Genomic DNA, 13,601 nt, shown 5'->3' on the forward strand with positions numbered 1-13,601 from the left:
AGTATTAGAACAGTATATTAACTGAAGGGTCCACGTTTTAGCACGACTCAAAATACGAAAATTTAATTTCCAATGTGTCACAACTTCATATTCTCAGAAACATCATTTTATTCTACATATCTTCAGCTTCTGCTTATAATTTTAAGTAATATACAAGGTGTCACAAATATAGCCTTTGATATTTTAGGGGATAGGAGAGTATTCAAATTGGAGCACAAGTTGTTTTGTGATAGTGTCCGATCTGCCTTCGTTTTCCTGCAATTTTACAGATCACTGAAAGGTAGAAATAGTGTATAACAAAACAAACTCTAAAAGAGAGGGTTAAAAATGGTATCCTTGGCTTCTTCAGCCTTACTTATAGTTCTTAGGCGAAGAAGCATGCAAAATTTACCATTAGTCGAGTGTGGAATCGGAAATATAAATTTCGCTTATGGACATCGCGTATTTCCTCGACTATTTCTATCTAAGTTAAAAAGAATATCAAGCATCCATCGTTTTTACTTAATCCCATTTGCATATTTAAACTATTCCATTTCATCTCATTATTATTCTCCATATATGTGCACTTCATTAGTTTAATTATTATTTTAGAATTTGTTCAAAATAAAAAGTATACAAATTCTTGAAGTTAATAAATTTAAAAATACTTATTACCATCAACATATGTAGGTATTTGAAAATTTTAAATTTTTTAATTTGAGAAATCGAAGATTTGTGTTAAAAAATTTGACAATTTAAAAGCTTTGAGTGTTTGAAAGTGTGTAAGTACCTATAAAATTGAACATCTGAAAAAAATTAAACATTTGTATTTTAAATATTTGAAAATTCGGAAAATAATACAAATATATAATTAAAAAAATTGTGCCAATATTTCAAGGAACTAAAAAAGTTTCACAAACACACAGCTGAATACGTATTTATATACAATAATTTATTTAAGCACAATGCAATGTTTACATTTACGAGCATCTTCGTGACAGTACGATCGAGTACATTAATTATATTACGCTTATCGATTATTCATAAATCGTCCATAGTTAATCTTCATTTGACAAATTCACAAGTATAGTCTCATTAAAGAAACAAATTTGTATAGGAAGAAATAAGAGCTTTTCATTCAACTTGTCGAATGATCCCTCGCATTGACATAAAATTCGAGACCATTAATTAAAAAATTAATTAAAGAAACATCTCGAACTCACATACACAATTACAAGTTAGCAATATTCTTGCAGAACTTCATAATATCAACATTTTTACTTTGTTTTTAGCGATACCTAAGAGACATGTGTTATTAGTATTATTATCATTATAATATCAGTCACGAGTCGCCTCTTATTCATTCGATCTCAAATTTTAGGATATTCTTCTGAGAAACAAAAAGGCAACTAAAATTTCATCTGTATAGATTTCATCTGAAATGATTTTAACTAATATTGATAAATTTGAATTTTGGGCTGACGGAAACTGAGGAATCCTCTTGAGGCTTTTTGGTCTCTGAGAACTTTGAGATAGGTAGAGCTGTAAGAACAATAAGGACAATAGTGCCTATGTGGAACTACGAGTACAAGAGTTACAAATTTGTTATTTACTTGTCACGCCTTTGACCCTTCATCAAGTGTTTACTATTAGAGTACCTTTAATAACAAGTTTAAGTATCTTTACGTATCTTATGGTACCTTTGAGTATTATTAAGTATTCATCCAGTTTGCTTCGTAATGTCTTCAAATATTTCTGGGGATCTTAAATACATCATTCCACCACTTTTACCATAGGCTACATCTCAGTGTGCTTCCCTTTCTTAGTCTTCCAAATACGTTAAAATAGTCACTCCAGTTTTCTATTCGAATAGCTTCGTTTGCCAGTTAAAGAATACTGAAGTAAAATACCGCAAAGAAAATGATTGAATACCTAATTAAATGTTTAGTGTAAAATCGTTTCTTAGCCCGCGAAGAAACTTTTTGAGCAAAGAATAGGCACAATAAATAATTGGTACTGATATTGATGTTGTTCCTTAAAAATTTTAGATAAGTGCAAAATCATAACGTAGCTTGTTTCATTGCAAAAATATATTCACTAAGTCCACTGAAACGAGCAAGAGCATAATCGAAGACACCTATACAGTGTCTCATTTAAGCTTTCCACACAATTATCTTCTAGTCTGTTCCTTACTGAAATAAGGATTTCCAATGGAACTTGTTCTAAAGAAGAACATCTTACGATGGATACAAATAACGTAGGCAGAGGTACTAAGACTTTAAGATGATTTTAATTCTTTCTTTTTTTCTCCATTGGAAGAGTCTCTTCCTCTAGTTAAACCTGTAGCCTGTCTTTAGGAGAATTTTGTAGCAGAGGAAGACTATACGATTATACCATACCTTGAATGCCCTTGGAAGACATACTATGGTTCGATGAACCTGTTTCGAAGGCTAGAGGCATGACTAGATAAAGTACTAAATAGAATTCATTAGAGAAATCACTTTCAATCCCAGAAGCTCCTTTACCTATTGCTTTGTGTCTATCGTAAGGTCTCCTCGAAGCAGAGTTCTATTTGAGACGCTGATTGCAGTAATGAACTGTTTGCGAGATAAATGTGTGTGAAAATTGAGACAAAATACTTTGCACACGTGTCCACTCATTAGCGTTAAATAATTCAGCGAATTATCACTGAAAAGTACTGCACATTACATTACCAAAGTGTGTCGAGCAATAGCGAGATTCTAAATGAACATAGGCGAGATTCTAAACAAGTTTGTTCGTCAGGTTTTAGGCCTGCTATCCAATTTCTTGTAAATCAGTGGTGTCATCTTCGGATCATTCATATTCTCGAATTCCACAATCGATTTCCTATTCTTTTGGAATTTCTGGGTGTCAGGAAATTCTCGTTCATCTTTTGAGATCGAGCAACTAATCTTCTGTTTTTCAAAGCTATTCTTCCCCTCAATTGCAGACTATTGTTGTCAAAAAAAACTGTAGAAACGTAAACTCTCGTTATATGCACTTCAGATTGTATTCGATACATGTTCATCACTGTCTCAATCTTGAACAGGTTCCTATTGGAACGTGACTTTAATCGACACAATCAACTGACTCAATAGATATACGATATATGTTCGTATACAACAGTGGTGGCCAAACCTTGTCATGACAGGAACCATATTTCGCTACTCGAAAACCACATCCTCTAATGGAACAGTATTTCATACATATGTATATTAATTATACATACATAGAGTTCAAATACATAGATACTAGATATCATTATTGGATTAGGTTAAGAATGCTTACATTTATGTAGGTATTTAGTAGCCTATCTAAACAAATACTTTCTTCAGAGAATAGCTTTATTATAAATTAATTTTAATATCGACAATTAGGATTAAGGAGTCACAGTTTGGCCATTCCTGCTATATAGTCTATTCAGTATACCTACTGTACACGATATATGTTCCTGACCAGTTCCAAGCGATGAACAAATATAATGAGAATTTACCATAACTCATTGGATTGTACCATTTTTTCCAAGTATCTGTATAAAAAAAAAATGAAAAATACTATGGACCTTACAATTCAAAATCCCTGATCTACCTTTTTCTTTCACATCTCACTAAAAACAGGTGTCAACACAAATAGACTGCCACTTTTCTTAAACTCTTCCGAACCTCACTATTGCCCATCCACACCAAACTGTCAAACCATAGCTTTCCACCATATCAAAGCTTCTCCATTTCTCCCCACGACCCACAGGCTTCAGAAACGCTTGAGAGCCTCAAAGGACATCAAACAGAAACGCTTCAGTAAACACTATTACGGTCTACCCAGGTTCTCATCACCAGAACTACTTGCCAAGTTCTTCACACTCACAAAGCACACTCTCTCAAAGCAATTCTTCAAGTCGCCGTTTCGTAAGGGACTTTCGCCGAGGCCAGACCGAACTGGAAGTCAGGATAAAGGGGTCTGGGCACTAGCAGGTGTCCTTTCTTCCCCTCGTCAGGATTTCTTCGCTCCTCATCGGGTGCTATAATATTCTCGATAGTGAAGGGCTTCTTCTTCTTCCGCTGTTCGGTTTGTATATTCGTCTGACTCGAGATCCCCGGTTCCAGGATCCCACAGGAGCCGATTTTCGCCTCGACACCCTCCACGCTGACTCTGCCCACGTCCACGAAGGTCCTGGACTCAGTCTTTTCTGTGATCCCACCCTCTGCCGTGGCTGGGCAGAGCTGCCTGCTTTCGGGGATCTCTGTCTGAAAGTAGGACAACTGGGACACGTAAGGAGACACCTGGAAGCCTGGGAAACTCCAGTTTCCTGTCTGGAGGAGATTGCTTTCGTAGCCACGGAGGATCTCGTCGGTGCCAGTGAGTCTCTGTCTTGCCTCTGGTGATAAAAGGTAGTAACTAGACGCAGCCTCCGCCGAGGGGAAGCCTGAGGAGCTGTTGTCGCTGGTCGCCATGGTCAGGCGACGTTCCTGGAGCTCCCATCGCAGGAGATCGTCCCGAATGCGATGCAGGTTCGCCACTGTTAGGCTGCTGCTTTGGGCACTGGGGCTTATCGATAAGACGGGGGAGGATTCCGAGTGAGGGGGTGGCATGGCCGAGGCCAGGGCCTGGAGTTCTGATTTCAGAAGCTCTTTGTCCGGTTTGTGGAGCTTGAAACGCTTCCGACGGCGAAGGAGAGAGCCGTTCTCGAACATAGACAGCGCTGCTGGGTGCAGGGCCCAGTAAGCGCCCTTGCCTGGTCGGTGAGGACCTCGGGGTACCTGGAAGAAGAACGTTGCAGAGTTTTGATGCTGTGCTTCAAGGGTACAGGGTGAGATCAGTTTATCTGGAAACCTTCTAGTGAGTGTTGGCAACACTTAAATGCTAACAGCAATTACGATAAATGCTGCCAACACTCGAAAGGTTTCCATATAACCTGATCATCCTGTGTAACAGATCTTGTGGAACGACTGTAGTTTATTACTTATTCTATAATATTGCTGTTTTAAGGTATCCGTGAGATTTTAAGGTGTATTGGGTTTTAAAATATGATATTATGACAAAAAGTAAAATAGCTGGTTGGTAGTAATATAAAACATTAATGTTTCAGTATACTATGGATTCATAGCTCATTATAACGGTTGTGTGCCAGTTATGATTGTGCACGGTCTAAAAAGCACTGATTATTGTAAAACTAAATCAATTATAACGTGTTGTAACATTCGACATTTAAATGTCACTAAAACTTCTTTATTAATACTTTAACGTAACTACATAACTTATTTATCTCGAAAGGGATACTATCTCATATTACTACTTGAATTTTTGTTTAGTCGATTTCGCTTTAATCTAGGAAAACTGAAGAATTCAAACATTTTGTAAAATTCTCTCGTTGCAGCTACTCTGAGACTCTCCAGGTCGAAAACTAAAAAGGGGTATCCTCCATTTTTTTTATCCCTTTCTCTACCATTTCTCTATGTAGGATTATTACGTAAAGACTGATTGCAAGTGTGCAAGTGCAATTTAAGCTCCCTTTATTACTATTTAATTCGAAGAACAGTCAATAAGGCTCAGAAGCGTGACGAACCTTGATGAAGCAGTCGTTGAAGGACAAGTTGTGCCTCAGGGAGTTCTGCCATCTTCTTGTGTCCTTGCGGTAGTACGGGAACCTGTCTGCGATGAACTTATAGATCTCGGCGAGTGGTAGCATTTTGTCTCTCGAGGACCAAATCGCCATAGCAGTTAGTGAAATATAGGAATAGGGTGGCTTCTGGTCGCCATAAGTGTCCCTCGAAGGTCGAGGCATATTTGACCCCTCCTCTCGTTGCCTCGAATTTCGTACTTGCACACCTCGTACTTGGCCTCTCACTACCCTTTCTTCTCATCGAGCAGAATTTTCTGCCATTGTTTTTCGTTACATTGTCCTCTGTCTCAACGACACACGTAGTCGACTTTAACACGGAAGAATCAAGGAATGTCAGTCACTTTTCAGCATCGACCGACATTGTTGTCTCTTGGATTATGCCTGATGGGATTGTCTCATGAAAATCGACCTGAAAAAGAAAACGTTTCGAAATTTTAGTGTGACAATAATCACTCCAAATTCTGTGACCGTGCCAGATATAGGTAATGTCCTTTCAAATATCTAATGTCCCAGTACAACCACTTTACAAATATCAATGCTTTTGGTTTATCTGTCACATCAGAAGTAATTGTCTGTGTTATTTGTCATGCACCTATTCCCTTTTTTTATTTGAAATTTTGTTATATATATCAATTTAGATATATGTTGGTATCATCTTTATAATTACCTATTTTTATATTCAACAAATAGTATTTTTAACGAGTGTTGCAAATTTAGGGTCGAACCACGCTATCGATACGTTCACGGTTCGCTCACTCTCCACTCTCGGTTCGATCAAATATTATTTTATTATCTTTCACTGTGTTTAAATGTACCTATTCACATTATGAGTAAGACTTCAATCTCGATTCAGCTGCGTGTTAGGAGAGTGTAGCTCCAAGAATTGAGCGTGAGCGTATTGATAGCGTGGTTCGACTTTTATTGGCCACTACTGCAAAAGTGTATGTCTCCATATTTGAATTATTACTGTCCATATAACTGCATGTACCTACTATTTCTCATATTTGATTACATTAGAATTTAAACTTAACATTAAATAACATCAGCATTAGTATTGGGATATATGGTCTGCTACTGAGACATTTACCCTAATTTTATACTGCATTCTGGATATAATCAATTTCGAGTGAAAGACATTGTTCGCCGATTGCACGATCGAAACTGCTTTCCACAGTTACGCATTTGTTACGTTAAGTGTAGGTTCGACAGTACGGAAGAGGATTATTCGTTTCATGTAATTCTTAGGCACGCACGTTTTCAGTTTCTTTGGTTCGATATTATTAGGGTGAGGGAGATTCACATCGAAATATGTCGAGGCTCCCATGTGCATACAGGGTATCATTTAAGAGAATAATTTCCACGTTTCGACTGCCACTTCGTGAGCATTTGAGACTACCGATGACAACCCCAACAAAAGGTTCATTACAGTTTCCGCACACCAACTGAAAAGAGTATTCAATTTAATCATACGATGTTCCTTCAACCTTTTGAGGGAAATGGGAAATTATTATTGTTAACGTGAGGCGTTAAGGGTAGTAAGGGCGAACTCGAGAAATCCAAATTTCGAGAAAAACGCTTTTTATCTATGCTCTGTAAGTGCAAATAAGCTCATAATAAAAGCTCATTAGTTGCATTCATAATGACATGCTGATAGTTATTATATACGCAAGAATTTCAAGAGAAACTCAGAATTAAAGTGAAGTTAGACAGATTTTTTATATAGACTCACAAAAATATCAATAAAAATATTATAAGAAATATTACTGATAACTCATTCAGAAACTGACTCTACTTTCGCGAAAATCATGAAAATTATCCACAGTTCCAATCGTTAAAAATTTTTTAGATGAACACAAAAAGCTTCTCTTAAGCAAAAAATATCGCATACATATTTCAAAAGTGACATAACTAAAATATGTATCTGTATTTCAAGGAAAGCGGTAAGCTATTTAACTTAGCTTAGAAGACAATTATTTATGGAACAAATAATGTTGACGAAGAGTAGGTTTACTTAATGAAAGTTATCTTAGTTGAATAATTCATTTAAAAAGTAGTTATCTATGCGTTATTTGCACAAGATTATTTTCTTATCATCATTTAAATAATTTGTTATTCATATTTGAAGAGTTCTTTGAGTAAAGTCTATAATTTTGATGCTTTACTAACAAAATTTTTCTAATGATGTATTTACCAGAGGCCGATAGTTTACGACCAGCTGCATTATTAGAGAAAATGGTAAGGCCCCAGTTTCGTGGGCCCAAAAGGGCCAAGGAAGAAGAAATATTCGGTGTTCGTCTCAATGTTTTCCATTTTTGGTTGATACTCTCCGTGTTCACTGCGAACTCTGTTCTCTACAGACTCAGCGTGACCACCTGGCGATTACACGGCTATTTGTAAGGCCTTTTTATCGAGAGCCGAGTTTCGGGATCCACAGCAAGGCGAAAACGTTTATGAGCCTTGACAAAAAATCGAACTTAATACCTACTTTCAACAGAATACCTAATTAAGAATATAAATTCAACTCTTCGTAATTATTAAATACACTTGCTACTGTGTTGTTTCAATTGAAGCTCGATGGCACTTAGTGTGATCAACTTCTTGAGAGAAGAACTTTTATTAAGGCCACATAAAAATAATTGTATTTTATTCCGTAAATGTATCCATTTAACATACAAGTGTAACAAATATAGCCTTCGATATTTTAAGAGGTGGTAGAAGATCCAAATAGGAGAATAAAATGTCCTATGACATGAAAATTTATTTTTATTCAAGGCGTTTCTTTATTTGCAACGCGCATTATAGTTTTTTGTTAATAGCTATAGGCCTATATTGTAGTGTTTCTCTGGGCCTAATCTTTACTAACTCTTTATTATTTCAATAGTCTTTACTACTTCTTTTTTATTGTAGTACAATTCTTCACTACTAAGTACAGCCAAAAGAGTAAAAAGCCAGAGTTGCTAATCTAATATACACTTATCGTTAATAGAAGAATATTTGACCGACTATCACGCATAACGATGATACATTTTGATATGTGAATGTATTGTGTAAAATACTGTCAGGTATATTGCGTTTATTGATGAAACAACAAAGGTAGGACAAATTCTCAATATTGACGCAGTGTACACTAGCGGAGAAATTGAAATATTTATGAAAGGATTTCTTCAGCGTGCAAGCAAACAATAAGTACATACTTAAAGGGGTAATTAGTTTTCTTGTATTTCTTAAGTTACGTTTACACTGAGGCAACAACGTGCAAGAATTTGCTGCCACTTGTGTAAAGAATTAAATAAAAGTAGGACACTTTTAGAGAATGCATTCCAGACACAAAGACAATGAAATCTTATACGAAAACGCATTATTCTTTAGTTAGATGCTATAAGCAACAAGACGCGACAAAATGTTCCTCGTTGTTGCCTTAAGCTGGGTATCCACTACGTGTTATATAACAAAGTTATGTAAATAACTTTTCAGAAAATAAAAGAGAAATGTAATACATGTGTCACTTTTTTGGTTTCTAAAAAGTTACATATCTGTTATATGATATGTAGTGTAGACCCAGCTTTAGTGTAGATATAGCTTTATACAGGGTGAGTCATTTAATTGTTTCGCCTAAATTTATTTGTAAACTATTTGTTATATATAACAGTCTTCCAAACAAAAGTTGTTTGGTATCAGGAGAAGCGTACAGTGTAGTAGTTAGTTTTTTGCTATTTACAATGAAACAGTTAAACAGTTATAAAAGAGTTAAATGATTCATCTCATATTGCTTCTCTATGTTATATGCAAAGAAAATATGACAAATAGAGATATAAAAATGTGGAAATATAATCTTATGCAGTTTTATTCCCTTTTATATGTCACATCTTAGTCCTGAGAATTATAAAAGTGTAATACTATATATATACGTTGTGTGCGAATTATTTAGCATTTATATGAATAATAATGAGTACAGTGGGTGGGAACGACAACCTGTTTGCAAATATTCACGTGAACAACGTTGGTGTAAGCTTATAAGCATGTTCAGAGAAGATAAAGCTTGTCGAGTTTCCTCTATAAAACGTGACATAATGTTTTGGGGGAATTTATATGGGATCTCACACAAACATCATGTCATGGGGTTCCTCTCGTGTCACATAAATCCCCTAGATCTCCCTATTGCCTATCACAGAATCAGTATGTCTTTTCAGGCGGACACACGATTAGTGTTGCACTTGTTATCAGGAACGATAACATCAGACGTGGACAGGTTTTGACATTTTATTAATGGCGGTAATTATGAAGGCGCAGGTCCAGAATTTAAAAGTATTGAATTTTCCACTGTATCAGTTTATATTGGAAGCTAATTAGAAAATTTCATACTTCTGGTTTTTAAAAGTGGTTCGACGCAACATTTTAAAGAAATTGAATTCTTTACTAACATTGTGCTACATTAATTTACATTATACAGTGAGTGATATATTCAACCTTTTTATAACAGATTTTGAAAGTCGTCCAAGTGAGAAATGTAGAAAGAATTGAATTTTATAATTGTTTTATGCTGCATGTATTTATATTATAAAGTGTCTATTGTTTTAAAACACTTAATTAGTCGATATGATCTCTAAGACACTAACATACTATAATCTTGCGGAGCGTAAAAGGTTATGTTAGTTAATTTTTGAGGTTAGTTTATGTACTGGCTGAATTCTTCGCTGATAGAAGGTGAAAAAAGGAAAAAATATTGTAAATTTACAATATAATACATACCGAAACTATTCTCTGATCTATATCGTAATTATTTTATACTGTAATTACTCAATATAAACTTGAAACTACCATATCTAACAAAATTAGAGATTCCAAGGGGTTAACTTAATTATTCTGTAATAAATTGAATATTTTAGCAGTAATTAATGTAATTTTGTGTACGTAGATTATTTTTGCTGAGTGTTTTTAGTTTTAGGCATAATATTCAATATAGTAATGAAAATGAAAGAACTACAGTATGTACACGCTATAAGCTCGTTATTCGCTATGAACAATGAGTCTGTATAGAACATCTATCATCTTCGTGAAATAATTCACGTTCACTCATTTAAATCTCATCACAAGTGGAAATAAAGACAACGAAGAATAACCACAATTATAATGCAATTAATTTGTAATGAGATACTGATATTTAAATTTACGAGAAGTGGGTGTAAGTATAGTTGCACCAACATATGTATATTTACGTACCAATAGAAGCCTCCAGATCCAGCAGCAATCAGACTTGCGTATCCGTCGATACTCGTTTAGACATTACTCCAAAAACCAGTAGAGGTTTCTAAATTTAATTTTCCAAGCACCCAATTCTATTTCTCTTCTTCTCAAAATCCTTTGATAGTGTCCAGCACCCCAAAAAAATGAAACTTTGTCCTCCAAAAACTTGAATCCACTTACATTACACTAATTCAAACATACCTTCCTTCCCTTCAAACTTTCTTCAAAACTGTTCCTTATAACGGGCGTCAAAAAACACGCACTTTCAGAAACTCCCAAAATGTCGTCAAATCCTACACCCGTAGTTCCCTTGTTTTTGAAAAACTTCAACCAATCTCCACTGGTCGTGAATTGTTTAAAAGTATGCGAAAATTTGACAAATTTCACAGACCTGGCGAGATCTTCTTAGTAGTTCTTATAAACATAACTGTACAATTTTCACTAAGCTCATAAGAACACCATTTCCAAAAACATAGCCCTCTTGAAATCCCTCTTCCCGAAAGAACAATTTCACAAGTACCTCCTCTGTCTCCACCAAACAGCACACTTCCCTGAGAAGTCCACAAACTCTTAACTAAAAATCACAGACTGTCTCTTCCCGACTTCAGTCTCCAGAATTCTTCGTTTCAGAACCCGTAAGCTCCTCCCACTCAGGAATACTCGTTCCCCGAAAAATCGCAAAATTGCACAGTTAGTCGAGGCAAGTGGTCCTCGGTTAGTCCAGGCTTAGCGAAGGAAATCCATATGGCAGGTACGATCCACCGGAAATGACAGAACTAGTGCACGCGGCCGGAAACCGAGCGAGAAACCGGAAGAGAAGAAGGAAATCGAACAAGCAGCGTCGCGTCTTCGGAGGCACTGCGCGCAAACGGTACCCACACTCCCGATGCGCTGCCTCGCCCCCACCCTCGCTGAGCCAGCGCTGGGGGGAGCGGCGATTGGCTGCGCGAGGCCACGCCCGCTTCAGTCGTTCGACGCAGCGCCCAGTGGGCGGGGCCAGCCTCTCCCCCTCGCCAGCGCCACGCCCCTCCGCTGTCCATCGCCGCCTGCTACGACCTCAAGCGATCGTTACGTCACTGCTTCGTTAACATTGTCTTCCTCGACGATAATTCGAACCTGTTGGCGATATTGGCAATGCGTTCGGGTTCGTGGTCCTTTTGTAGTGGGAAATTGATGTAGTGAGGCTTCTTGCGAGATGACGAGTCTGGAAATTGGAGTTTCGGCTGTTGGGTGATGGTAATGGGTTGACTTTATGCTTTATGATATTCATGTATTTGTGAGAAATTTCAGTGTGCAGAAAGATGTAGAATTTATGTAATGTGAAAATATGTAGGATGCATTGGAAGATAAATACTGTTTATAATATTTGAAGGGTGAAACCTGTCCTTAATTAGGTTCCAGCTTTTTAATTTTTTGTGTGAAGATGGGAATTTGCATAAACAGCTGCGGTTTAGTGGTGGGCAATGTACTGTGCACACCTGGGAAGGTTGCACTCGAAACACATTTTGATATAATAATAATTTTTCGTATATATGTAAGGGATATATCCATTTGGGTAGTAGTTACGATTTGTTTGGCCAATAGTACGCTATACCTGAAAGTGCGTGTAAAGTCAGGCAATTTTATCTAGTGTAACCAAGTGGATCCATATACCTTACCAGCTTATACAGTAGGTGTGCTGTATGGTGAAGAAGAATGTAAAATTTGTAGTATAGGGAATTTTGAAAGAGGAAATTACTTACTGTTAAAAATAAGTAGATTTAGGGAAATATAATTGTGAGTTATAATTTCGAGAGATTGGTAGCTAGGAAAAAATGTTATCTATTAGTGGTTTTGTGAGCTGGTTTTGGAGAGTTAAAATTATCTGCTCGAAATTTTAAGACAATTTTTACAGCCTCATGTAATTTTACAGTCTTTTTAATAAAAACGTATTCTAGTGGTATTTTATACAAAATAATGGAGTCTATCCCATCAAGAACACAATATGTATACTGTGATAAATATATTTTTGTTAAAAAGAATCTTAATCAACTGAACGAGAATTAAAAATGTTATAGTATTTTTTACGGCTCTATAAAAAGATAAAAATTGTCAAGAGTTATTTTTGTTATAAACTCTTCAATTTTTTGTGTTTTAACACTGTGAATTGAGATATTTGTGTCTGTTACTATTCTCTGTGATTCTTATGACAATATTAAGTACGCTTTAAAGCTTAATTATAGTAGTACTCTAATTTTTTAAAAACTCTGTTTATTTAAAAGCAGTGTGCTCGATGACAGGCATCAGAAATTATTAATACGTATCAAAATAAGAAAAAAATCAAAAATCACGAAATTGAATTTGGCGCTTCATTTGAGAATTATTAATTATTGCGGAAATTTCTAAAACTCGCGTGACATGTGCCAGTAAGTATCAAAGTGCTCTAAATAAAAAATTTTGAGCAGTTGAATTTACCACTTATTTTGTAAAGTAAATCAGTGTATCATCAAACACCTAAGTAATAAATTCAACTTTTTCAGATTTTTTACTTAAGCCAGTCTCGTAATTACCAGCACAAATGCGTCTGACTCGGGACTTATTCTACTGCCGACGTACATTAGTCGAGTCTCGGGTCAGACACAGCAAAGTGAGTAGAATAAGTTTTGACTCAGACACATTTCACGCGTACTTGAGACCTTTTCTCAACAATTAATAACTAAACAATGAAGTCTGAAACGCAAGTTTGTCAATCTCCATT

General features: G+C 36.0%; 1 protein-coding gene and 1 long non-coding RNA gene across 4 annotated transcripts in view; one reads left to right on the top strand and one right to left on the bottom strand.

The window, feature by feature from the left end:
* LOC143184718 (uncharacterized) overlaps positions 1 to 13,601 on the top strand; it is a 53,013-nt gene that overhangs the window by 34,715 nt on the left and 4,697 nt on the right. The window lies entirely within an intron of this gene.
* On the bottom strand, positions 3,891 to 5,782 carry LOC143184767 (uncharacterized). The gene is made up of 2 exons (XM_076387226.1): positions 5,564 to 5,782; positions 3,891 to 4,757 (listed from the first exon to the last, which is right to left on the bottom strand). Exons 1-2 carry the CDS (start codon positions 5,780 to 5,782, stop codon positions 3,891 to 3,893), a joined length of 1,086 nt encoding a protein of 361 aa, XP_076243341.1.

The sequence above is a fragment of the Calliopsis andreniformis genome, chromosome 10 (genome assembly GCF_051401765.1).
Source record: "Calliopsis andreniformis isolate RMS-2024a chromosome 10, iyCalAndr_principal, whole genome shotgun sequence".
Lineage (NCBI taxonomy): Eukaryota > Metazoa > Arthropoda > Insecta > Hymenoptera > Andrenidae > Calliopsis > Calliopsis andreniformis.